General features: G+C 44.4%; 2 protein-coding genes and 1 long non-coding RNA gene across 29 annotated transcripts in view; 1 reads left to right on the plus strand and 2 right to left on the minus strand.

Annotated features, from left to right (window-relative positions):
- LOC122466375 overlaps window positions 1-954 on the minus strand; it is a 29,934-nt gene extending 28,980 nt beyond the window's left edge. Inside the window, exon 1 of the long non-coding RNA XR_006291810.1 lies at window positions 911-954. This is a non-coding gene — a long non-coding RNA (uncharacterized LOC122466375). The remainder of the gene's footprint in view (window positions 1-910) is intronic.
- SLC25A21 (solute carrier family 25 member 21) overlaps window positions 1-25,518 on the minus strand; it is a 373,699-nt gene extending 348,181 nt beyond the window's left edge. For 2 of the 12 annotated variants that reach the window (XM_043549752.1, XM_027827578.3), the window contains exon 1: window positions 24,966-25,078. In XM_043549752.1, the coding sequence (XP_043405687.1) occupies window positions 24,966-25,032 (67 nt within the window). In that variant the 5' untranslated portion in view covers window positions 25,033-25,078. Of the gene's footprint in view, window positions 1-24,965; window positions 25,096-25,313 lie in introns of those variants that run through there. The other 10 variants (XM_037900636.2, XM_043549748.1, XM_037900640.2 and 7 more) reach the window with 10 other exon arrangements.
- MIPOL1 (mirror-image polydactyly 1) overlaps window positions 24,926-25,877 on the plus strand; it is a 283,359-nt gene continuing 282,407 nt past the window's right edge. For 8 of the 16 annotated variants that reach the window (XM_043549731.1, XM_043549737.1, XM_043549733.1 and 5 more), the window contains exon 1: window positions 24,926-25,062. The gene's annotated coding sequence lies outside the window, so the exon portion shown is untranslated. The remainder of the gene's footprint in view (window positions 25,063-25,877) is intronic. The other 8 variants (XM_043549738.1, XM_043549744.1, XM_043549740.1 and 5 more) reach the window with 2 other exon arrangements.

Genomic DNA, 25,877 nt, shown 5'->3' on the forward strand with positions numbered 1-25,877 from the left:
TTATGAATGAAGATTTTGGAAGATAAAATAATTCTGCTGAAACAGAATTTTTAATTAACTTTTTTGTCCTTTTACTTCTGATGAATATCCATGAAAAAAAAATAAAACTAATTTGTGTTTAGAGTTTGTGTGCTCCTGTTGCTTATTCCCCACCTGAAGGACATATATATATTATATTATATTTGTAATATGTTAGTTGCTAGATGTCAGCAAAGATTATGGAACAAATTCAGAGGAGACTCTAAATTGTTGTTATTTATACCTTTTTCCAAATCAAGACATGCATCTTAAACTTCCTTACACTTACTAATATAAGAGAGTCTCAAATTTAGGCCTGGTTTACACTATGAGTTTATGTCAAATTTAGCAGCGTTAAAATCGAATTAACCCTGCACCCGTCCAAACAACGAATCCATTTTTGTCGACATAAAGGGCTCTTAAAATCGATTTCTGTACTCCTCCCCAACGAGGGGATTAGCACTGAAATCAACATCGCCGTTTCGAATTAAGGTTAGTGTGGATGCAATTCGACGGTATTGGCCTCCGGGAGCTATCCCACAGTGCACCATTGTGACCGCTCTGGACAGCACTTGGAACTCAGATGCACTGGCCGGGTAGACAGGAAAAGCCCCAGGAATCTCATTTCCTGTTTGGCCAGGCGAGCTCATCAGCACAGGTGACCGTGCAGTCCCAGAATTGCAAAAGAGCTCCAGCATGGACCAAATGGGAGGTACTGGATCTGATCGCTGTATGGGGAGACGAATCTGTGCTATCAGAACTACATTCCAAAAGACAAAATGCCAGAACATTTCAAAAAAATCTCCAAGGCGATGATGGACAGAGGCTACAGCAGGGACGCAACACAGTGCCGCGTGAAACTTAAGAAGCTCAGACAAGAGTACCAGAAAACCAAAAAGAAAAGGAGTACTTGTGGCACCTTAGAGACTAACCAATTTATTTGAGCATAAGCTTTCGTGAGCTACAGCTCACTTCATCGGATGCATACTGTGGAAAGTGTAGAAGATCTTTTATACACACAAAGCATGAAAAAATACCTCCCCCCGCCCCACTCTCCTGCTGGCAATAGCTTATCTAAAGCGACCACTCTCCTTACAATGTGTATGATAATCAAGGTGGGCCATTTGCAGCACAAATCCAGGGTTTAACAAGAACGTCGGGGGGGGGGGGAGGGCTAGGAAAAAACAAGGGGAAATAGGTTACCTTGCATAATGGGGGAGGTATTTTTTCATGCTTTGTGCGTATAAAAGATCTTCTACACTTTCCACAGTATGCATCCGATGAAGTGAGCTGTAGCTCACGAAAGCTTATGCTCAAATAAATTGGTTAGTCTCTAAGGTGCCACAAGTACTCCTTTTCTTTTTGCGAATACAGACTAACACGGCTGTTACTCTGAAACCTGTCAGAAAACCAAAGAATCAAATGGACGCTCTGGGACAGAGCCGCAGACATGCCGCTTCTACGCTGAGCTGCATGCAATTCTTGGGTGGCGGGGGGGGGCGCCACTACTACCCCACCCCTGTCTGTGGACTCCGATGATGGGGTACTCTCCACCATGCCTGAGGATTTTGCAGACGGAGAAGATGATGAGGAGGAGGAGCTTGAGGAGAGCACACCGTTCTCCCCAACAGCCAGGATCTTTTTGTTTCCCTGACTGAAATACCCTCCCAACCCAACCAAGCCGGAGAAGGGACCTCTGGTGAGTGTACCTTTTAAAATATAATACATGTTTTAAAAGCGAGCGTTTTTTAATGATGAAGTAGCCCTGAGGACTTGGGATGCATTCGTGGCCAGTACAGCTACTGGAAAAGTCTGTTAACGTGTCCGGGGATGGAGCGGAAATCCTCCAGGGACATCTCCATGAAGCTGTCCTGGAGGTACGGTAAAAGCCTTTGCAGAGGGTTTCTGGGGAGAGCAGCCTTATTCCATCCTCCATGGTAGGACACTTTACCACGCCATGCTAGTAGCAAGTAATCTGGTATCATTACATGACAAAGCCTGGCAGCGTATGGTCCCGGTGTTTGCTGGCATTCAAGCAACATCCGTTCTTTATCTCTCTGTGTTATCCTCAGGAGAGTGATATTGTTCATGGTAACCTGGCTGAAATACGGGAATTTAATAAAGGGTACATTCAGAGGTGGCCGTTCCTACTGGGCTGTTTGCCTGTGGCTGAAAAGAAATCCTCCCCGCAGTTAGCCAAGCGGTGGAGGGGAGGGGCAGGCATTGGCGCTGAGCTGTTTGCATTTGGCTAGCAGGGATCTTCCCTGATACCAGCCATGTGGTGGGGGGAGGGGTAAAGCGATCATCCCAGAGAACTGGATTGGGGGCGGGGGTTAGTTTGGTTTCTGCTGCTGCACGTTAACACGAAAACCGCAGCACTAAAAACGGCCAACTCAATGGGCTTTGCTTGGTATGGGAAAGGAGGGCATTGCTGTTATGAAGGTTGCAGAAGCCGAAAGACTATGGCTTACCATGGCTGCTTGCAAGCCGAATTCTGTTGCCCGGCACTTCATGTGTGATCTCTAACACCAAAGCTGCAGGCACTCAATATAAGATGCAAAATGCGACCTTGTAGCGAAATCACATGTGCTATGTAATGTGAATAGTGGTGTTCACCGTGAAAGAGTATAGCAATTGTTCTATAAAATGTATCTTTTAAAATATTTCACTCCCCTTTTTTTCCTCCCGCAGCTGCAAATGTTTCAAGCCTCCCTCCTCCGTCCCAAAGGCTATCTCAGATAAGGTGGCGAAAAAAACGCACGCGCGATGAAATGTTCTCTGAGCTCATGCAGTCGTCCAGCACTGACAGAGCTCAGCAGAATGTGTGGAGGGACACAGTAGCACGGTACAGGAAAGCGGCCAATGAATGTGAGGACAGGAGGGACGATCGAGATGAGAGGTGGTGGCGGGAAGGTTAGGTGGCAGGAGGCAACGCTGGGCCTACTGCGGGATCAAAAGGACATGCTCCGGCGTCTGGTGGAGGTTCAGGAACGGCAGCAGGATCACAGACTGCTGCTGCAGCCCCTGTTTAACCGCCCTCCTTCCTCCCCAAGATGCCCAAGAACGAGGGTGGGGGGGGAAGGCTCCGGGTACCCAACCACTCCACCCCAGTGGACAGCCCAAGCAACAGAAGGCTGTCTTTCAACAAGTTTTGAAGTGGCCTTTTCCTTCCCTCCTACCCTCCTCCCACACCCCACCCGGGCTACCTTGTGAGTTATCTCCCTATTTTTATAATCAATTATAAAAAAATACATGGTTTTTAAACAATAGTGACTATTTCCTTTGCAAGCAAGCTGTGATTGAACGGGGGAGGGCAGGTGGCTTACAGGAAATTAGAGTCAACCAAGGGAGCGGGTTTTCATCAAGGAGAAACAAACAGAAGTGTCACATGGTACCCTGGCCAGTCATGAAACTGGTTTTCACAGCTTCGCTGATGCGCAGAGCTTCCTGCTGTGCTCTTCTAAATCGCCCTAGTGTCTGGCTGCGTGTATTCAGCGGCCAGGAGATTTGCCTCAACCTCCCACCCCACCACAAACGTCTCCCCCTTACTCTCATAGAGATTGTGGAGCACACAACAAGCAGCAATAACAATGGGAATACTGGTTTCGCTGAGGTCTGAGCAAGTCAGTAAACTGTGCCAGCGACCCCTTAAACATCCAAATGCACACTCTACCACCATTCTGCACTTGAACAGCTATAGTTGAACAGCTCCTGACTACTGTCCAGGCTGCCTGTGTACGGCTTCATGAGCCAGGGCATTAAGGGGTAGGCTGGGTCCCCAAGGATAACTATTAACTGTTGGGGATGTTGAACTGCCATTTTCTGGTCTGGGAAGTAAATCCCTTCCTGCAGCCATTTAAACAGACCAGAGTTCTTGAAGACACGAGCGTCATGAACCTTTCCTGGCCATCCCATGTTGATGTTGGTGAAACATCCCTTGTGATCCACCAGGGCTTGCAGCACCATTGAAAAGTACCCGTTGCAGTTTATGTACTGGCTGCCCTGGTGGTCCGGTCCCAAGATAGGGATATGCGTTCCGTCTGTAGCCCCACCACAGTTAGGGTATCCCATTGCAGCAAAGCCATCTAGTATGACCTGCACATTTCCCAGAGTCACTACCTTTGATAGCAGCAGCTCAGTGATTGCGTTGGCTACTTGCATCACAGCAACCCCCACAGTAGTTTTGCCCACTCCAAATTGATTACTGACAGACCGGTAGCTGTCTGGTGTTGCAAGATTCCACAGGGCTATTGCCACTTGCTTGTGAACTGTGAGGGCTGCTCTCATTCTTGCGCTTCAGGGAAGGGGAAGGCAAGTCAAAGTTCCATGGAAGTGCACTTACGCATACGAAAGTTTCAGAGCCACTGGGATTCATCCCAAACCTGCAATACTATGTGGTCCCACCAGTCTGTGCTTGTTTCCTGGGCCCAGAATCGGCGTTCCACAGCATGAGCCTGCCCCATTAACACCATGATCTCCAAATTGCCAGGGACCTAGGTTTTAGAGAAATCTGTGTCCATGTCCTCATCACTCTCATCACCGCGCTGCTGTCGCCTCCTCACCTGGTTTTTCAGGTTCTGGTTCTGCATAAACTGCACAATAATGTATGAGGTGTTTACAACGGTCATAACTGCTGCGGTGAGCTGAACGGGCTCCATGCTTGCCGTGCTATGGCGTCTGCTGGGGCAATCCAGTGAAAAGGGCGTGAAATGATTCTCTGCTATTGCTTTCACGGAGGAAGGGTTGACTGACGACATTTACCCATAACCACCCATGACAAATTTTTGGCTCCATCAAGCATTGGGAGCTGATCCCAGAATTCCCATGGGCAGCGGGGACTGCGGGAAAATTACCCACAGTGCACCGCTCAGAATGTTGACGCTTGCCACGGTCCTGTGGACGCACACTGCCAAATTAATGTGTTTAGTGTGGACACATGCACTCGACTTTATACAATCTGTTCCCAAAAATCAACTTCTGTAAAATCTGAGTAATTTCGTAGCGTAGACATACCCTTAGACATATTCCCTGTATTTGGCCCTTTGCTTTTTATGAGAAAAGCAGGAACAGATGAACTCTTAGGACACTATAGATCCTGATTTCCATGCAAAGCTATTAATAAGAAATTAGGGTAAATATTAGGAAATTATTTGTAAACAGAATGTTTGCCAATATTTTTCAGCAGATATCAGCATCTAAGTCCCAACTCTTGATTCCCACAGGAAAAGCCTGAGCAAAACCTCTTTGCCCACAGAAACAATGGTAGGTAGACACTACATTCACCCCTCTCTCTCTCTCTCTCTCTCACCAGCAAGTGGATCCATGCTCTAGAGGAACCTACTGGCCATATTTGATACATCTGTATTTCACACACCTGTAGTGAGCCACAGAAACATGATGTACAGAGGGTGCAAATTCCCTCTGGTTTGGGTTTCTGGTGCTTTGTCCTTTGTGTGCAACACACATATAGCTTTTATGATGTTTTAGACACTAATATGCCTTTTTAAGTGAAAGAAGGGTTTAGCCCCAAGAATTGTAACATCACTAATGTTTTCGGATAATCTTTTCTTTTAGCTTACAGAGAAAAAAAACCTGAATCGTTTTATTATTCCAGTAAAATATTAACAATTTTTTCAAAGTAGTAGTGACAAGGATAACTACACATTAATCACTACAGTAACTTTAGTTACAACTGCAAATGGTTAAGTGCCATTTATTGAATAACTTCTCTTTATCTAACAAAACACATTAAAAGGCAAAGTGTTGCCTAATGCAAGTAGTAAATCACTTCAATCTTTTGAAGATCACTATTTTATCTGTCAATTAATACACATCCATATATTTTCAATCGGCCAATTTTGATAATTACTTTTGTTGAAATACTGATGATTTCATTATTATGGGCCACTGAACTGCCTCCCATGTAGAACAATCATACTTACCTACCATGATCTTGATTGTAACCAGGTCGACACCATTGTTCAAAGAAAGCAAATGATAAAATATTTGCTCTCATTGAGGTTTACAAAGCAGTCTTCAAGTGATATTACATTATAAATCCTGTTGCAGGCTTTTACCCGCTTTTTAGGGAAGGTATAAATGACATGGTAAATTTGCATTTAAATTCATGGAATTTTAAAAATCTGTTTCCCATTTAGCTCTCCAGCCAGAAACAATATTTTCATTTGTAAACAAGCTGTTTCATAATCAGACCTTTTGTAGCATATAGACTCCTGGAAAAAAAACACCTCTCTTTTATAGAAATATAGTAGTATCTTTCCAATATAAATTATTGATTACTTTCTGCATCCCAAACCACTCTAATATATAAGGAAAGATTTTAAGCAAAATTTAATCTGCTGTCCAAATACAACATTACTTTAAACATGAGGTCATCTAAACATCTGTCTCCAATATATCCCTAGGGATTTAAATCAAAAGTCTGCTAAACATGTACAATCATTTTGAAAATAAATAACAGAACAAATTTAGTCTTGATTATGATTATCATGCATTTTAAGAGGAAACATTTATTCTAATAAGAAAAGTCTGAACCAATTTAAATGTATTGACATTACGGTAAAATAGTTTCATACCCTAAAGACGACATTTTTTTTCCATTTACTCTGATCTTTAGCAATATTCAATGTTTAATATTTGAGGGGGGAAAAATGTCTGACTGTTTCCTCACAAATACCATTCTCCTCCTCCCCTTTATAGATATGTAGTGAACAACTGCTCAAAGAGACAATTTTAATATTTCTCTCGTCTATCACAAATACTGCGTACTGGCCCAACTACTTGCTTACAAGCTCCCTCTGAATTTTCCTTCCCTTTGGGCAACTACTACATGAAAGAAAAAAGTTATATATATTTTTTGTCAACATTACAGAGATATCAAATAAATTTAGTGATCAATCTCCATTTTCTTCCGATGGGAAAGAAGTGAAGATGCAGGGGGTGGAGAGGGGAGTGGGCACTACCTTAACCATTTACAAAGAAACAAAATATTGTGCAGGTTTTCTCAACGAAGCACCATCTCGTATCCCCATTTACATCCCAACTTTGATATATGATCATTTTAAGAACAGATACGAGTTAAATAAAGCTGCTATTTGTTCCTCACTCACTTGCAGCCCTGCTCTCATCCATGAGCAAAGATGCAAGGAAGGAAGTGATCGCCTCTCGAACATAATCCCCCAATCCCACAAAGTCCCCCTGCATGGTTCAGGCTTTACAAACCAAGCAATGAGAGGGGGGAATTGAGACAATGAAAAGTAACTGGGCTCCTCTATTGAATCTTCTAAAAGCCTTTCCTCTCTACACAAATTAATATATTCCAAGGCTACATTAACTTGTACTACTTCCCTCTCCCCTCTTTAGGTTGCCTCTTTGGTAGGGGACTGTATCAAAGGGCAGATGTAATCAGGGTACCTAGCATAGCTCTGAGACGAGCTTCTGGTACCCAGAGCAAGCTACCAGATATTTAGAAGAGACTAAATTATCCCCAACACTAACTCATATCTACCCAGTTTAAGTATTGTGTATTTCACATATTCACATTGCCACATTTAATAAGTTAGTAATTAGCACTATTTTATGTGTATTTTTAAATACACATTTGTTTTTTTTTTTCATTTTTGTGCCAGTATTTGTCAGATTTTACAGTGAAGCAGCATCTTCTGTACTAGACACTTGGGAATAGTTTCAATAAGCATTAGGATGGTTATTTCATACTAGTGCTCTATTGGCCTCCATGAGACCAATATTTCCTTTATAGTGTATCTGTATTTCCACTAGGTCCAAGACAGCATTCCAAGCTTTGCCTGTAGATTACATCTTCATAGCTCCTGCTAATTAAAGCCGTAAATTATTACCAACCCAACCAGTCAAAAATCATGACTAAGACACTAAAAAACCAGTATCAGATTGACTTAATTATGAGATTTTTAATAAATAAATAAAATTTGAGGTTTTATTTGTCTTCTGGTTTTTAAGACTTTAGGGTTCATGCTTTCAAGCTTTTGTCCACAACCATGAGGACTAACAATTTATCTTAAAAAAAACAAACTAAGATTCTTACATAATCACATGACTCTAGCAGCTGAGGAAAACACCAAATACCATGAAACTCATGATAAAAATCACCAAAGTCAGGAACGCTGCCTGATAATGTGGTAGTAGAACCAGAACAGGTGTAATAATCATTCTCTCATGGAAGATCAGTCAATCAAGGATGGTACCTGATGTCAACTGAAAGACTAAAGTTAAGCTACTCTTCAGTTTTATGAGTACCTTACAAATAAATATACATTTTGCAAATGTAAGCAACATTACATGCATTTTAACAAATAAAAGTTAAGATTTGCATTCAAAGTTGAGTTTACAAGAGAACAGGGAAGTTTCCCAGTTCTGTGATAACATTTACAGAATGAGCATTTGAATATAAGTTAAATATGAAGACTTAAAAAAAAAAAAGTTTTAAGCACTGGGAAAGCATCACATTTTGTTTTTGTCTGGGTGGGTCCTGGAGGAAACCAGTCATCAACACATTTCAGTGTAACACAAACAGAGTAATGTCGAGGAAACCATGAAAAGAATGTCCCAAACTGGGAAATGATCTATTAACTGAAGGATGAAAAGTGACCTGTAAATTACATTTCCTACCAAAATTAAAATTGAAGAGGGTCTAGAGAACAAGAACAGCAGCAACCATGTAGTCTAATGGATTGAACACAAAAGTCTAAGAGCCAAGAACATATGAATTCTAATCCTACAAAACAATTTTCAGGCACCCCCAAACAACATTTGTCCAGGACTACACCACTATACACAAGTTGGCCCTAGGGCTTTGGAATGTCAGTGAAACAATCTTTGAGGGCATCACCTTTTAACTGTCTTGAGCTGCAGGAAAAATAGAGGCCACATGCTTGCATTGCAATCTTTGTATAACTGCCAGTATAAATAAATAAATAAATAAATAAATAAATAAATAATATAGTCCAAGGGACAAGCCACTTAATAAACTGGGATATGCAGGCCACTAGACCTTCAGTCATTGGAGAGTCTGGTGTTTACAGCGGTGAAATTTAGCACTTGCCATTAATGGCATTTTACAGCATGCTAGATGCTTAGAGGAACCGGCTTAACTATAGGTGCAATCAAAAGCAGACTAAGACCATGTCTACACTACTAGAAGTATAGCAGCCTAGCTACGGCATGGTAGCTATGCTGGCATAACTGCATAGTGTAAACACAGCCTACATCGACAGAAGGGGTTTTTCCTTCAGGAATTTTACCTCCCTGAGCAATGCTAGCTATGTTGACTGAAGCATTCTTTTCATTGATCTAGCTACATTTACACTGGGAGTTATCTCAGCACAACTACAGCACTCAGGAGTGTGTGAGTGCTGTAGCTATGTTGACCTAAATTTTAAGTGTTGACCAGGCCTTAACGGCACTATTACTCACAAACTGGTCCATGCGTCCCTTCCCCCCCCATCCCCCTTTGTTTTTTTAAGCAGATTCAGAAAACTTAGGCATAAAGTGTCAGGAACTCAGCTGCCTCTAGGCTCAGTCACCTAGCAACCCAACGAGTTCATCTTAAGGTTGCCAGGCATCCAGTTTTCGACTGGAACGCCTGGTCGATAAGGAACCCTGGCAGCTCTGGTCAGCACTGCTGACCGGGCCGCTAAAAATCCAGTCAGCCGCGCAGCAGGGCTAAGGCAGGTCCCCTACCCTCCCTTGCTCCGCGCGGCTCCTGGAAGTAGCCAGCATGTCCGGCTCCTAGGCGCAGGGGCGGATATGGGAGCTCCGTGCACTGCCCCCACTCCAGCACCGGCTCTGCAGTGCCAACTGACCAGGAACCACAGCCAATGGGAGCTGTGGGGGCAGGCAGCGTGCAGAGCCCCCTGGCCACTCTGCCTAGGAAGGCGACATGCCAGCCGCTTCCAGAAACCACCTGAGGTAGGCACCGCCCAGACAAAGCCACACCCCGAACCCCCTTCCACACCCCAACCCTCTGCCCCAGCTTTAAGACCCCTCCTGTACCCCAAACCCCTTATCCCCAGCCCCACACAGAGCCCAAACCTCTCTGCCCCAGCCCTGAGCCCCTCTTGCATCCCAAACCCCCCAGTCTGGAGCCCCCTCCTGTACCCCAAACCCCTCATCCCTAGCCCCACCCCCAAGACTGTGGAGCCCTCACCCCCTGCTGCACCCGAACCCTGCCCCAGCTAGATGAAAGTGAGTGAGGGTGGGGGAGAGTGAGCGATGGAGGGAAGTGAGATGGAGTGAAAGGGAGCAGGCCTTCAGGGAAGGGGTGGGGCCTTGGGGAAGTATCCATCGTGTTTGGTTTTGTGCGATTAGAAAGTTGGCAACCCTAGTTCAGCTAGGCCCAATAAACCCGCACTAAATGACTGTGCTCTTGACTGGCCAGAAGAGCCAACTGACCACCATTTAAGCGGCGGTCCTCAATGGGTTCCAGGCCTGCAGCTGCACTTGATTGCTTCCTGTCTAGCCCTTGCTCCCCCCACCCTTGCCTGCTCTGCTCTAGCCCTAGTCCTTGCAACCCTCAGAACTCCTGCTTCTGACTTGTCTTCTGACCCTACCTTTTGGTCCTGTTCTGACTCCTGATCAGCTATTGGCTTGTCTCCTGACCATGCCTCTGGTTTTGACCTCTGATTCTGCTCTGACCACTAAGTCAGCTTCCTGCTCTGACCACCAGGTTGTGCTGCCTACCCATTGGCGGGTGACATAGAACAGTGGTTCTCAACCAGGGGTACGTGTACCCCTGGGGGTATGCAGAGATCTTCCAGGGGGTAAATCAACTCATCTAGATATTTGCCTAGTTTTACAACATGCTACATAAGCACTAGCAAAGTCAGTACAAACTAAAATGTCATACAGACGATGACTTGTTTATGCTGCTCTATATATTATACACTGAAATATAAGTACAATATTTATATTTCAATTGATTTATTTTATAATTATGTGGTAAAAATGAGAAAGTAAGCAATTTTTCTGTAATAGTGTGCTGTGACACTTGTATTTTTATGTCTGATTTTGTAAGCAAGTAGTTTTTAAGTAAGATTAAACTTGGGGTGGTACGCAAGACAAATCAGACTCCTGAAAATACCGTAGTCTGGAAAGGTTGAGAGCCACTGACAGATTAAGTGATTTTTGAGAGGTCACATGAAGTCTGTGGCAGAACTGGGTATAGAATCCAAGGGTGAATTCCTACTCTGTTGAAGTCAGTGCAAAACACCCATTGATATCAATGGAACCAGGATTTCACCCCAGGTGTCCTGGTTTATAAAACAGTATCTGAATCACAAAGCCATCCTCCTGCTTCTGGCCAATTATATATTACTATGTTATGTGATCTTTACTGTAGATTTGTTGTAAAACAGAAAATTTGATGTTGTCACTTTTATCTTCACAGTATGAACTTTTGGGGGAAAAGATACTGCTGTTTCTTAGACTGTAGAATTCCTAACAAAACAGAATGTTTAACTTAATTAAATTTATGTATGCGTATATACACAGAAGATTATGTAGTATGTGTGTTTGTTTTCAGGCCCTATTGATTATGTATATGAACTTTTCGTTCCTCTATCTTTACACTAATTTTTCAAACATTTTTCATCTAGATTGACATATTGAAATTTTATATCTCACCTGCAAAGGCTAAGCATACAACTTAATTTTTGTTCCTTCCATAACCAAATAGTACACATTTAAACACAAGATGGCAGTGTAAGACTGCCATCTTGTGGATAACGCAGAAAATGAGTGGCAAAAGTAAAAGCATTTTTTTGTTTTAATATATACCTTAACCCTTTAATTTCAAGATTCCTTTTGCTATATACCCAAGCTTATTGTCGGTGTTTTTTTTAAAAAAAACAATTTTACCTTCAATATAATTAGAATCCTTAATTAGGAAGAAACCCCAACCCACTTGAAAGATCATATTACCTCTCTGATGTTTTAACATGTAGGTCGGACTAAAGGTATAAAATTTTAGGGACAAATGCTCCCTTCTGTCTGCATGAAGGAACCCAAACCTGCAGATCCTGACCAAGGAGATGCCCAAGAAGTACTGACATCATTAGCTAACTTTGTGCCCAACTAGTTACTCCCTTTTCCCTAAGATCCCCTCTGTAAAGGTGGGATTAGTGATGTCTGGCTGCAGTCTGCTGCATTCTTCCCCCCTGCACTTCTTCAAGTCCACATGAGGAAACAGTACAAAGTAAGACTGACTTAGTCATCAATACCAATAATGAACCTGCATAATCAGCTAGAAATTGTTTAGTGCAGATCACCCCTTGAATGCTGCCACACTTATTATTTATATGTGGTCAGAGCTCTGGCAGGTGGAAAGTTATGCAAATATTTCAAATATCAGTTTGTAAACTACTTTCCATAATTCCTTTGTGCGTATGATGTACTATTCAGAAATAATTCCAGACTCTGATCACCAAAGGGCAAATAGTCCATTTTTTTAAATGAACATGTGATAAGAAACAAGGTTGATAGTTCTGGGTGGATTTTAAGACGTATGTTGGAGTATGGACACTGAACGTACTAAAATCAAACTCTGAAATCAGTGGGACTCTCCCATGCTTAAAGTTAAGCGTTTTGCTGGATCAGAGTCTAACAGTGAAAGCTATGATGTTGCGGGAGGTACTAATCTCATTTATTATTGTCTTTAGTTTCCATACTTCTAAACACATTCACTGCAATGGGACTACCCATGTGCTTAAAAGTAAACAGATGTTTGTGTGCTTTGCTGGATCCGGGTCTTAATGACATTATTTGCAGTGTTGTTGCAGCCATGTTGGTCCCAGGATATTAGAGACACAAAGTGGGTGAAGCAATATATTTTATTGGACCAACTTCTGTTGGTGGAAGGGACTAATGCTAGAGGGCATACCGGGAAATTGTTCAAGGGCAATAAGTAACTTGTATGAGAAAAGGGATTTTAGCTAATATGGAAATGTAAAGCCTGAAGTCACATCTTTGTTTATTTTCTGTGTAACTTTTATACATTTGCTTTCCTTTACTATTTCATCTTTGGTTTTTCTATTAAATAAACCTTTTGTTTATTTTTACCCAAGCAGATCACTGGTGTGCAAACTGTATGTAGTGTGTGTGCGCGCGCGCCAAACTGATAACTGAGAGACCGTTTTCACACAATGGGGTGATGAATCAGAGGGGAATGGTATGAACGTCTGGTAGCTAAGAACTTGGGGAGCATGGATTTTGGAGAGACTTGGGAAGAGAAGGGCTGTTGGTATCACCCTGCAAGGAGTAACAAGGCTAGTGAGAGCCAGGGTGACACTTTGTGCTTCTGGGATGGCTCCTGGTGTCAGGCCCCAAAGCATCCCAACGTTACAGGGCACATGGAGACAGAACCCCTTACCAGGTAAGGTTATCCCCAAAATGTCACAGCTTGTCCCTTCCACCAACAGAGGTTAATCCAAGATAAGATATTACCTCACCCTCCTTGTCCCTCATGATTTATATATGGATTATTTGTACATTGCCATAAATGGTTTATTCTGTTCTATTTGAAGTACTGGAAAGAATAGACTTTAATGGTATTGCAAATGTATTGGCCCTCAAACTCTTTCATATCAAAATTTCCTCAGCTTATAAGAAAAATATGCTTTTGTGAACTGCCAACTTTGCAAACTCAACAGGCATCAAAGCCAAAATGAACCCTCTTAGGCTTAAGTGAAATTGCACAGGGGTTTCTGAGGACGGAACTTCACCTACAGCACCTTTAAGTGTAGGAGATTATGATGCATATGAAGGAAATAGCCCAGCTTGACTTTCAGATCCTTTGTTGAATTTGCAGGGCTGGTAGTTGGATGCTTACCAGGTTGCTGTACTTGCATTCACGCACTGGATCCCACATGCTCTTTGCTTGTTGGGTTTGAGCACAGCCTAGTCACCAACTCTGGCTCAGGGTCTTGAGATGTATGGTCAGGGTACAGATCCTCCATCTAGCAACTTCTGACAGACAGGACTCCTCAGTCCAATTGTGTACATCCTGAAACCAGTACCAGTTCTCCTAAGCCTCCCCAGTAGCCCTTATGGGCTCTCAGAGTTCCACTGAAGCTGTGGACCTTCCAAATTCCAGCTTCCACCTTCAGGGCTACATGACAGTGAATGCAAGGGGCACTCAGACTTTGCAACAGAATGTTTAAATGAACCATACTTTACTCAAAGACAAAGCACAAGAGATATATAGATATGTAGAAAGTAAGAGACCTTCATGCAAAACCCTGCCTGTTTCCTCACCACTTTTACAACCCTTTTGGGTTTTGGTCAGTATCTTCTAGGGAGTCCAGGATCATCCTTTTCCTTTTACACAGCCTTACCTGGCTCTATGTCTTGTCTTTCTTCCCCTCCCCTCCCCTGTTTTCCTTCACATTCCTTGGCTCCTTCCCTTGATATGGATTCTTGGACAACATAATCCACTCACATGGTATGACAGAGCAAAGCTGGCCCTTTAAGAGGGGATCAATTTCCAGCTCTCCCCTATTCCAAGTTTTACCCAGAGCACAGACATTGTGAGGAACAGTTGTTTCCAGGGTACTTGGGAACCGAAGGCTTGACAGCAGGCCAATCTAGGAAGAGAAATGAATCATAGAATATCAGGGTCGGAAGGGACCTCAGGAGGTCATCTAGTCCAACGCCCTGCTCAAAGTCAGAACCAATCCCCAATTTTTGCCCCAGATCCCTAAATGGCCCCCTCAAGGATTGAACTCACAACCCTGGGTTTATCAGGCCAAAGCTAAACCACTGAGCTATCCCTCCACCCGGATGGTATAAAAGCATCCTTCTTTTTCTTATAGATAGATAGGGAGAAGGACTTGCTGTGATTCTTTTACTAGACAAAAAGTGAAATGTGCAGAAGAAGCACGAGTTCCTGTGGGCAGCAACCAGAAAAGCATTTAGTGGCTCAGAGGAAGCTCAGGGAAAGGTTTCTCGAACAAGTGGTTAAGGGAACTTTTTCTGTCTGTTGGAACTTGATGTGAGGAGCTCGAAGTAGGAGACAGACTGGACACAAGGTGAAGGAAGCAACCTTTAGGAAAGTGTGGGCTTGTGGCCTAGAGTGGTTCCGCCTGGCTACTTTACAGGGACTTAAACTGGAGATTCAGAAGGCGGAAGTTCCCCTTCACCACTTCCAGGGAGAAGTCCATGACCCAGCAAAGACTGGGGTAGATCTGGTTGTGACTTTAGACTTTCAGTATACTCTCAAAAAAAGGAGTAGAGCTTTCAGTCTAGCCAAAGAGCTAAATTATTTCAGCACCAAGAAAACCAAAGCAGTGACTGCGTCTGACATGGAAGAGGTAAGAAATCTTGCCACACATGAGTTTAACTGATGAACTACACAGGTGACTCAAAATGTAATTCTGCACCTATCTCAGCCGACTTGCTGTCAAGATCTAGATGTACACTCCTAATCTTTCCTCCCCATAAATCTTTGGATTACCTTCATTTTCTATTACAGGTGATCATACCTCTTCTTCCATTTCACCCTGGCCTGCAACCAGGAGGGGGGGTGGTCATGTTTGATTTCCCACCCCCTTTCTCCTCCTCCTCCCTTATCAAGGCCATGAGCAAGACCCAACACATCTGTCACCATGCTTCAAATTCATCCCCTCATTTCTGTCCTGACAGCTTCTTTTTGTCTTTATCATTTTTCCATCTCACCCATTGGAGTCTGCTCTACTCAGGTCTTTTTGACACTAAAAACTCCCCTCAAGTCCATCCAACACGCTGATACCAAAATAATCTCTCTCACCTGTTACTTTGACAATGTCATCCCCTCTGAGTCACTTCACTGCCTCCCCACTGCAAAGTGCAATTAGTTCAAACTTCTCCTGCTCACATTCCTACCCTCATCTCTCTGCTCTGCCAACACCATCAGCTTCTGTGTCCAGTTTCCTTTTCTTATAATTGGCTCTATGCCTTCTTCCATGCTGCCCCTTCTGACAGGAACACCCTTCCAAAAATATCTATGTACCAAAACACCAACCTGACTTTATTCAAATCCCCCGTAAGAACTCAGCTCTACAGCATCACCCACAAGAAGAATACTTTTACATTACAGTAACTCCTCACATAGAGTTGCATTTTTCAGGACCATAACTACAATGTTAAGTGAAACTATGTTAAGCGAATCCAATTTCCCCATAAGAATTAATAAAAAGAAAAAAGGAGGATTTGTGGCACCTTAGAGGCTAACAAATTTATTTGAGCATAAGCTTTCGTGAGCTACAGCTCACTTCATCAGATGCATTCAGTGGAAAATACAGTGGGGAGATTTATATACATAGAGAACATGAAACAATGGGTGTTACCATACACACTGTAACCAGAGTGATCACTTAAGATGAGCTATTACCAGCAGGAGAGCGGGGGGAAGAGAGGAGGGAACCTTTTGTAGTGATAATCAAGGTGGGCCATTTCCAGCAGTTGACAAGAATGTCTGAGGAACAGTGGGGAGTGGGAGGAGGAGGGGAAAAAACATGGGGAAATAGTTTTACTTTGTGTAATGACCCATCCACTCCTCGTCTCTACTCAAGCCTATGTTAATTGTATCCAGTTCGCAAATTAATTCCAATTCAGCAGTCACTCATTGGAGTCTGTTTTTGAAGGTTTTTTGTTGAAGTATTGCAACTTTTAGGTCTGTAATTGAGTGACCAAAGAGATTGAAGTGTTCAACTGGTTTTTGAATGTTATAATTCTTGACGTCTGATTTGTGTCCATTTATTCTTGTACGTAGAGACTGTCCAGTTTGACCAATGTACATGGCAGAGGGGCATTGCTGGCACATGATGGCATACATCACATAGGTGGATGTGCAGGTGAACGAGCCTCTGATAGTGTGACTGATGTGATTAGGCCCTATGATGGTGTCCCCTGAATAGATATGTGGGCACAGTTGGCAACGGGCTTTGTTGCAAGGATAGGTTCCTGGGTTAGTGGTTCTGTTGTGTGGCGTGTGGTTGCTGGTGAGTATTTGCTTCAGGTTGGGGGGCTGTCTGTAAGCAAAGACTGGCTTGTCTCCCAAGATCTGTGAGAGTGATGGGTTTTCCTTCAGGATAGGTTGTAGATCCTTGATGATGCGTTGGAGAGGTTTTAGTTGGGGGCTGAAGGTGATGGCTAGGGGCGTTCTGTTATTTTCTTTGTTGGGCCTGTCCTGTAGTAGGTGACTTCTGGGTACTCTTCTGGCTCTGTCAATCTGTTTCTTCACTTCAGTAGGTGGGTATTGTACTTGTAAGAATGCTTGATAGAGATCTTGTAGGTGTTTGTCTCTGTCTGAGGGGTTGGAGCAAATGCGGTTGTATCGCAGAGCTTGGCTGTACACAATGGATCGTGTGGTGTGGTCTGGATGAAAGCTGGAGGCATGTAGGTAGGAATAGCAGTTAGTAGGTTTCCGGTATAAGGTGGTGTTTATGTGACCATCACTTATTAGTGCCGTAGCGTCCAGGAAGTGGATCTCTTGTGTGGAGTGGTCCAGGCAGAAGTTGATGGTGGGATGGAAATTGTTGAAATCATGGTGGAATTCCTCAAGGGCTTCTTTTCCATGGGTCCAGATGATGAAGATGTCATCAATATAGTGCAAGTAGAGTAGGGGCATTAGGGGACAAGAGCTGAGGAAGCATTGTTCTAAGTCAGCCATAAAAATGTTGGCATACTGTGGGGCCATGCGGGTACCGATAGCAGTGCCGCTGATTTGAAGGTATACGTTGTCCCCAAATGTGAAATAGTTATGGGTGAGGACAAAGTCACAAAGTTCAGCCACCAGGTTTGCCATGACATTCTCGGGGATACTGTTCCTGATGGCTTGTAGTCCATCTTTGTGTGGAATGTTGGTGTAGAGGGCTTCTACATCCATAGTGGCCAGGATGGTGTTATCAGGAAGATCACCGATGGATTGTAGTTTCCTCAGGAAGTCAGTGGTGTCTCGAAGGTAGCTGGGAGTGCTGGTAGCGTAGGGCCTGAGGAGGGAGTCTACATAGCCAGACAATCCTGCTGTCAGGGTGCCAATGCCTGAGATGATGGGGCGTCCAGGATTTCCAGGTTTATGGATCTTGGATAGTAGATAGAATATCCCAGGTCGGGGTTCCAGGGGTGTGTCTGTGCAGATTTGATCTTGTGCTTTTTCAGGAAGTTTCTTGAGCAAATGGTGTAGTTTCTTTTGGTAACCCTCAGTGGGATCAGAGGGTAATGGCTTGTAGAAAGTGGTGTTGGAGAGCTGTCGAGCAGCCTCTTGTTCATATTCCGACCTATTCATGATGATGACAGCACCTCCTTTTTTTTTTTTATTATGATGTCAGAGTTGTTCCTGAGGCTGTGGATGGCATTGTGTTCTGCACGGCTGAGGTAATGGGGCAAGTGATGCTCCTTTTCCACAGTTTCAGCCTGTGCACGTCGGCGGAAGCTCTCTATGTAGAAGTCCAGTCTGTTGTTTCGACCATTCAAAAACCAGTTGGAGAACATTTCAATCTCTCTGGACACTCGATTACAGACCTAAAAGTGGCAATACTTTAACAAAAAAACCCTTCAAAAACAGACTCCAACGAGAGACTGCAAATTAACTCCAATTAACTTAGGCTTGAATAGAGACTGGGAGTGGATGGGTCATTACACAAAGTAAAACTATTTCCCCATGTTTCCCCCCCTCCCACCGGTCCTCAGACATTCTTGTCAACTGCTGGAAATGGCCCACCTTGCTTATTACTACAAAAGGTTCCCACCCGCCCCACTCTCCTTTAAGCGATAGCTCACTTTAAGTGATCACTCTGGTTACAGTGTGTATGGTAACACCCACTGTTTCATGTTCTCTATGTATATAAATCTCCCCACTGTATTTTCCACTGAATGCATCTGATGAAGTGAGCTGTAGCTCACGAAAGTTTATACTCAAATAAATTTGTTAATCTCTAAGATGCCACAAGTACTCCTTTACTTTTTGCGAATACAGACTAACACGGCTGTTACTCTGAAACCTGTCATAAGAATTAATATAAGGGGGGGGGGGGGCGGCGTTAGGTTCCAGGGAAATTTTTTTCACCAGACAAAAAACTTTACATAAATAGATACACAGTATAAGTTTTAAACAAACAAACAATTTAATACTGTACACAGCAATGATGATTGTGAAGCTTGATTGAGGTGGTGAAGTTAGAGGGTGGAATATTTCCCAGGGGATGCCTTACTGCTAAACGATGAACTAGCATTCGGCTGAGCCCTCACGGGTTAACACATTGTTGTTAATGTAGCCTCACACTCTACAAAGCAGCAGTAATGGAGGGAGGGGAGACAGCATGGCAAACAGAGACACACACCCTGTGTGGGGGGGGGGGGGGGGGGGGGGGGGGCGGGGGGGGGAGATGCGCATTGCCCCTTTAAGTACATTGCCTTTTTAAGTACATCAGGAAGTTGAGACAGCAGCTGCTGTGAGCAAGCTCTCTCCATCCTGAGCCCTGTCCTGTCCCCACCCTGCTCTATATGGAGAAGGGGTAAGCGGGGGGCAGGAGCAGGGGGGAGGGGCTGCTCTTCCTGCAAGCAGTGGACAAAGCAAGTGGCTGCCAAACAACGTTATAAGGGAGCATTGCACAACTTTAAATGAGCATGTTCCCTAATTCAGTGGTCTCCAAACTGGGGTGCGCGCACCTCAGGGGGTGCACGAGATGATCCCGGGGGTGCGCAGCAGCAGTAGTGCCGCCGGATGGCACTCCGCCATTTTTTCCTTCAGCGGCAGCTCTGCACATCCACGGCTGGTGTTCCCCACCTGCGGCAGGTCTTCCGGTCTTCTTCCATAGGCAGCGCGCCTGCGGCAGGTCATCCTGGGGGTGCGCGAGCCAAAACGTTTGGAGATCACTGCCCTAATTGATCAGCAACGTAACAACGTTAACCAGAATAACTTTAAGTGAGGAGTTACTGTATATGAAAGTGTTTTTGAACCACCAAGGGACATATTCTGTTCTAATACAATTCACAAGTTCCGTACTTCTCTTCCTTGTTTTTCTTCCGCATCATTTTTAATAGTCTGTAATGCAAAGAAATTGGGGAAGCTTTTCTGATCACAGAAAATAGAGATTGAAAAGACCTATTCAGTCATCCAGTCCATTTTCCTGTCAATGGTGGATAGTTCTGAATACATATTCTAGGGTTTTGGGAAGTCTAGTTTTAGATCTCAACAAAAGGGTTTTCCTCTCCCTAATTGCATCCTGTAGGTCCTAGTTATACCCCCTTGACCCACGCTGACAATATTCTGTCGCCTTGAAGTTTATACAAGGGCCCTACCAAATTCACGGTCCATTTTGCTCGATTTCATGGTCAGAGGATTTTTAAAATAATAAATTTCATGATTTCAGCTATTTAAAACTGAAAGTTCATGGTGGTGTAATTGTAGGGATCCTGAAGCAAACAAGAGCTGTGTGTGGACAGAGTGGTGGTGGGGGTTGGCAGGTTATTGTAGGAGGCGGTTGTGGTACTGCTACCCTTACTTCTGTGCTGCTGCCTGCAGCTGCTGCCTGCAGAGCCGGGCCCTCAGTCACTCTCCGGCCACCCAACCATGAAGGCAGCAGCACAGAACTAAGGGTGGCATGGTAAGCTATTGCCATGCTTTCTTCTGTGCTGCTGCTCACAGGGCACTGCCTTCATAGCTGCTGCTCTCCGGCCACCCAGCTCTGAAGGCAATGCAGAAGTAAGGGTAGCAATACCATGACTGCCCCTAAAATAACCTTGCAACCCCACTGCAACTCCCTTTTGGGTCAGGACCCCCAATTTGAGAAATGGTGGTCTCCCCCGTGAAATCTGTATAGAGTAAAAGCATACAAAAGACCAGATTTCACGGTCTGTGATGTGTTTTTCATGGCTGTGAATTTGGTAGGGCCCTATTTATACCCTTCAGATATTTGTGGATACTTATCATGCCCTACTTTCCACACACCCAACTCTGACACACACACACTCTCCAACTCGTCACTTGCCAAATTGCATATTTAGTTTAAATCAGGTTGTTTTCTTTTCGCAATGTTCTGCCCAATTAGATTACATTTTTCAGGTATGAGGTGTCCATAAAGGAGTCAGGGTTGCCTTCAAGGGGTGGCGTAGGGGGGATAGACGGAGGTAGAACAGCTGGAAAAATTATTTAAGGCCTTGGCTGAGTAGGGGGCCTCGGTCCTCAGCCAGTAATTTAAGGTTAGATATTTACTCATGTTTCTGGTGGTAAAGTGCATCTCATAGCTCTAGGCATGACATGGCTTTATTATTTTTCTGCCAAACTATTAATTCTGTCTAAGGAACACTGCATGTATTTATTTTTTCAAATCAAGGATGGTAAATGAGTGTTATCTGCTTGTAGCAAAGATTAAAAACAAAACTAAAGAAAAAAGTGTGATAGGAAAAGAAAAATCCATTATATTTGGATAATGATCTGTGAGGGAAAATCTGCTATTCCAGACTAAGTGATGTTTGTTGTGTGTACGTGGCTTTGTTTTTGACTCTGTTTGATTTATTTATATTTATCATATTTATACTGTATATTGTGGGATTTGAAATTAAACACATTTATATTCTGTACTATATCAGGGCCTAATAGACCAGTGGCTTCCAACTGCGGGTCATGGAATGTAAGGCACTGGGTAGCAGCAGCTCTAGTCAGCATTGCCAACCAGGCCGCTAAAAGTCCTGTCGGTGGTGCTGCCCGGCTAAGGCAGGCTAGTCCATACCTGTTCTGACACTGTGCTGTGCCCCAGAAGTGGCCAGCAGTTGGTCTGACTCCTAGGGGAGCTGGCTTGTGGGGGTGGGGGGGTGTGCCTATGGATGAGAACCACATGGAACCACTTATGTGCCTCCGCCTAGGAGCTGAATCTGCTACTGGCTGCTTCTGGGGCACAGCGCAGTCCACGGTGCCAGGACAGACAGGAAGCCTGCCTTAGCACCCCTGCTGCACCGCTGACCAGGAGCCGGCTGAGGTAAGCCCATGCTCCAACCCCAACCTCCTGCCCCAGCCTTGAGCCCCCCAAACCCAGAGCCCCTCCTGCACCCCAAACCCTTCATCCCCAATCCCACAGCCCTCATCCCCAGCCGAGAGCCCAGACCCCCACACACCCCAACCTCCTGCCCCAGCCCTGAGCCCCCCCAAACCCAAAGCCCCTCCTGCACCCCAAACCCTTCATCCCCAACCCCACCGCCCTCACCCCAACCCTCTGCCCCAGCCCTGAACCCCTCATCCCCAGCTCCATTAGGTTGCAGGCATCAATTTTCCTCAATTGGGTTGTCAGAAAAAAAAGTTTGAAAACTACAGTAACAGACTATAGTACTTCAATGACAGATTAAGTATTTTAAGCCAAAAGAGATACTGTCTACTAGTTTAGGTCTAATAAAAAAAATATTTTAGACCACCTAATTAAAATACTTACATGATTTAACTAAACTAAAAAAAGTAATATTTTCTTTAGACATGAGTGCACTCTGCACTATTTGCAACCCAAACACTGAAATATTCTACTACATGACAATCAGAAACTAGAAATACTGTCATTGTCCAAGCTGAATTAAATGCAAAAACTGAATATCATAAATTTGTGATATTTAAAGTTTACAGTTTGAATAATCTAATGAATTAGTGATCGGTAAATTTTTAAAAATAATGTTATTGATTATTATAGGTTGATTTTGTTAGTTTAATGCTATATTTATGTCAGAAAAGTGTAAGATGTTACTTTAATTTCTTCCTGGAGATGCAACAGTATATCTGATTTTAAAAAAGATTACTGCTAAAGTACAAAGAGTAGTACAGTATACTTCCTTTTTAAATAGAGTAGTTACAGTTTCAGTGCAGTGCAATTTTTACTATTAATATTTCAGAATTGTAAACCCTGAACTACATAACTTCAAGTGCTATTAACAATGTGTCATAATATTCTAGATCAGTAACAACAATCCAGCATCTATTTTAACTTAATAATATCAGATGTGCTACAAAAATGCTACATAAAATAAGTTTCTGAAGTTTAACACTGCTTTCTACATGGCATGAACACTCCAATAAGGATTTATAGACGATCATAGTATGCAAATATGGAAAAAATATTAAATTAAGTCCATGCTTCTGCAAGGAAAAGATAAAGCAGTCACTTGTTAGAAGAGACTACAGAGGGCCAGTAGCACCATTATAGTTAAACAGTAAACCGATCTAAATCTTAGCAGCCTTTCAAACATAATCATGTTCACTATATCCAAGCTTAGTCCAAAGTACAGCAGAGTCCTCAAAACCTCGGAGTTCCAGAAATTGGAACTGGAGGATAGGGGATGGATCACTCCACAAATTGCCCTCTTCTGTTCGTTCCCTCAGAAGCATCTGGCATCAGCCATTGTTGGAAGGCGATGGACCACTGGTCTGAACCAGTATGGCCATTCCTATGTTTTAAATATTTCACAATTATTCCAAAATGGCCTAAAATACTGTTGTAACACTATTGTAAACGTAGCTTTTCGGGCCTCAGACAGAATACTGTAATTCCTCGCTTACTGTTGTAGTTATGTTCCTGAAAAATGCTACTTTAAGCAAAATGATGTTAAGTGAATCCAATTTCCCCCATAGGATTTAATGTAAATGGGTGGGTTAGGTGATAGGGAAATTGTTTTTGCCAGACAAAAGATTTTTTTTTAAAAATATCTATACACACACACACTATAAGTTTTAAACAATTTAATACTGTACACAGCCATGATGATTGTGAAGCTTGGTTTAGGTGGTGGAATCAGAGGGTAGGATGTTTCCCAGGGAATGCCTTGTTGCTAAACAATGAACTGTTAATGTAGCCTCACACTCTACAAGGCAGCAGTAATAGAGAGAGGAGACTAGGGTGACCAGATGTCCTGATTTTATAGGGACAGTCCTGATTTTGGGGTCTTTTTCTTATATAGGCTCCTATTACCCCCCATCCCATCCCAATTGTTCACATTTGCTATCTGGTCACCCTAGAGGAGACACAATAGACGTATGGCAGTGGCTGCAAACATTCCCTGTGGAAACTGAATGTGATGATGAACTCATGTTATCCCACTGGCGCGCACCACTCTCTCCACTTTCCAAAGTGCCTGGGGATGCATGTGTGTGAGAGACAGACACACACACTCTGTGTGTGTGAGTGAGACGCACACATGCACATTGCCCCTTTAAGTATGCTAACCACACTCTAAGTACATTGCCTTTTTAAGTAGATCAGCAAGTTGCAACAGAAGCTGCTGCCAGCAAACTCCCTGTATCCTGAGCCCTATGCAATGGGCTGCTCTTCCTGCAAGCAGTGGACAAAGCAGGCAGCTGCCGAACTAGGAGGACATTAAGTGAGGAGTTACTGTATTTTACCAGCAACCTACAGTCCACTGCTATATATTGCAACAGACACTGACAGGAGAACCACACATGCTAATTTCTACCCCCATGCAGTTTGTTTGTAAAATCAAAGGAGAGGAAACCTAGTCGGTTCTTCTGGGTTAAGAGAGCTGCATCAGAACGCCAAGGGGGCTGGTTTAAACTTCCCAGACAGGGGAACTGTTGAAGCAGGGAACCAAAGAGCAGGCTGTCACCTCGCCTCCGTTAGTCAGTGCAACTGGCTGCAGGCACACACAGGGGGAGGAGCAGCCCACAGCCAGCGAGTGGGATGAGACTGGGCACTTGATCAAGGCTTTTTGGACTCCAGGGCCAGGACACATTTGGGGTGGGGGGAAGAGGCGCAGAGTGGGTTTTCAGATGCCCAAGCTCGGCTTCGCAGCGCACACACCAGGGGAGGTTGTGCCCACGGCTAGCCAGAGTCAGGAAATGTTGGTGAACTGAATCACACCCTCCAACACATAATAATGAGAGAGCAGGGAGCGCAGAGTGCTTGCGAGGAAAATGTCTGACTTACCCGCTGAGCCGCCGGCCGTGATCTGGTGAGAAGCCTCCTGCAAAAAGCCGCCCGGCTTCCTGGACATCTTCACCTGCGCTGGGGAAGCAGCAGAGCGGTCAGTCCCGAAGTACCCGGCAGAGGCGGCCTGGGGGCAGAACTAGCGCCAGCCCCAGTGAGGGGAAAGAGCCCGAGACAGTGGGAAGCCGGGGGGAGGGGGGACTGTCGGAGACCAGCTCCTGGCAGAAAGTGGCAGCTGGAAGGGTGAAGCGCGAGCGCCCCTCCACCCTGGGACCGTGGCTGGGCGGGAGGAGGAGGCAGAGGGTGTGAGCGCGAGGAACGAGCCCAGCTGCACGTGCAGGAACCTGCCTGTTGCGTACGCTCCCCCAGCCCTTCCCCCGCAACCTTTATACCCAGTGGGCGGGGGGCAGCTACGGGCCAGAACCTGGGCCTAGAGTCGTTGCCCTGCTCAAAAGGGCAGGTCCCCTGTTGCTTTGCAGTCTGCAATTCAGCCCCTGCTGGTAGACTGAGAGGGAGCAAGTTAGGAGAGTGGAAAGGGGGAAGTCCTGTCACAAGGGGCAGGGAGGCAGGAGGTACAGTAACTCCTACTTAATGTGGTCCTGGTTAACTTGTTATGTGGCTGATCAATTACAGAGCATGCTAGTTTAAAGTTGTGCAATGCTCTCTTATAACAGTGTTTGGCAGCTGCCTGCTTTGTCCACTGCTTGCAGGAAGAGCAGCTAGTTGGCTCGAGCTGGTGTGGGCTTAGAACCAGCGTGGACCGGCGGCCCCCCCATCAGCTCCCTTAAGTTCCCTGTGTGGCAGCTGCCCAGCAGGCTATCAATTGCCTGGCAGTTCAGCTGTCCCTCCCCCCACTCCCCTGTGCTGCTCCTGCCCTCTGCCTTGGAGCTGCTCCTGGGAGCCTCCTGCTTG

This window comes from Chelonia mydas, chromosome 6 (assembly GCF_015237465.2).
Source record: "Chelonia mydas isolate rCheMyd1 chromosome 6, rCheMyd1.pri.v2, whole genome shotgun sequence".
Classification (NCBI taxonomy): Eukaryota; Metazoa; Chordata; order Testudines; family Cheloniidae; genus Chelonia; species Chelonia mydas.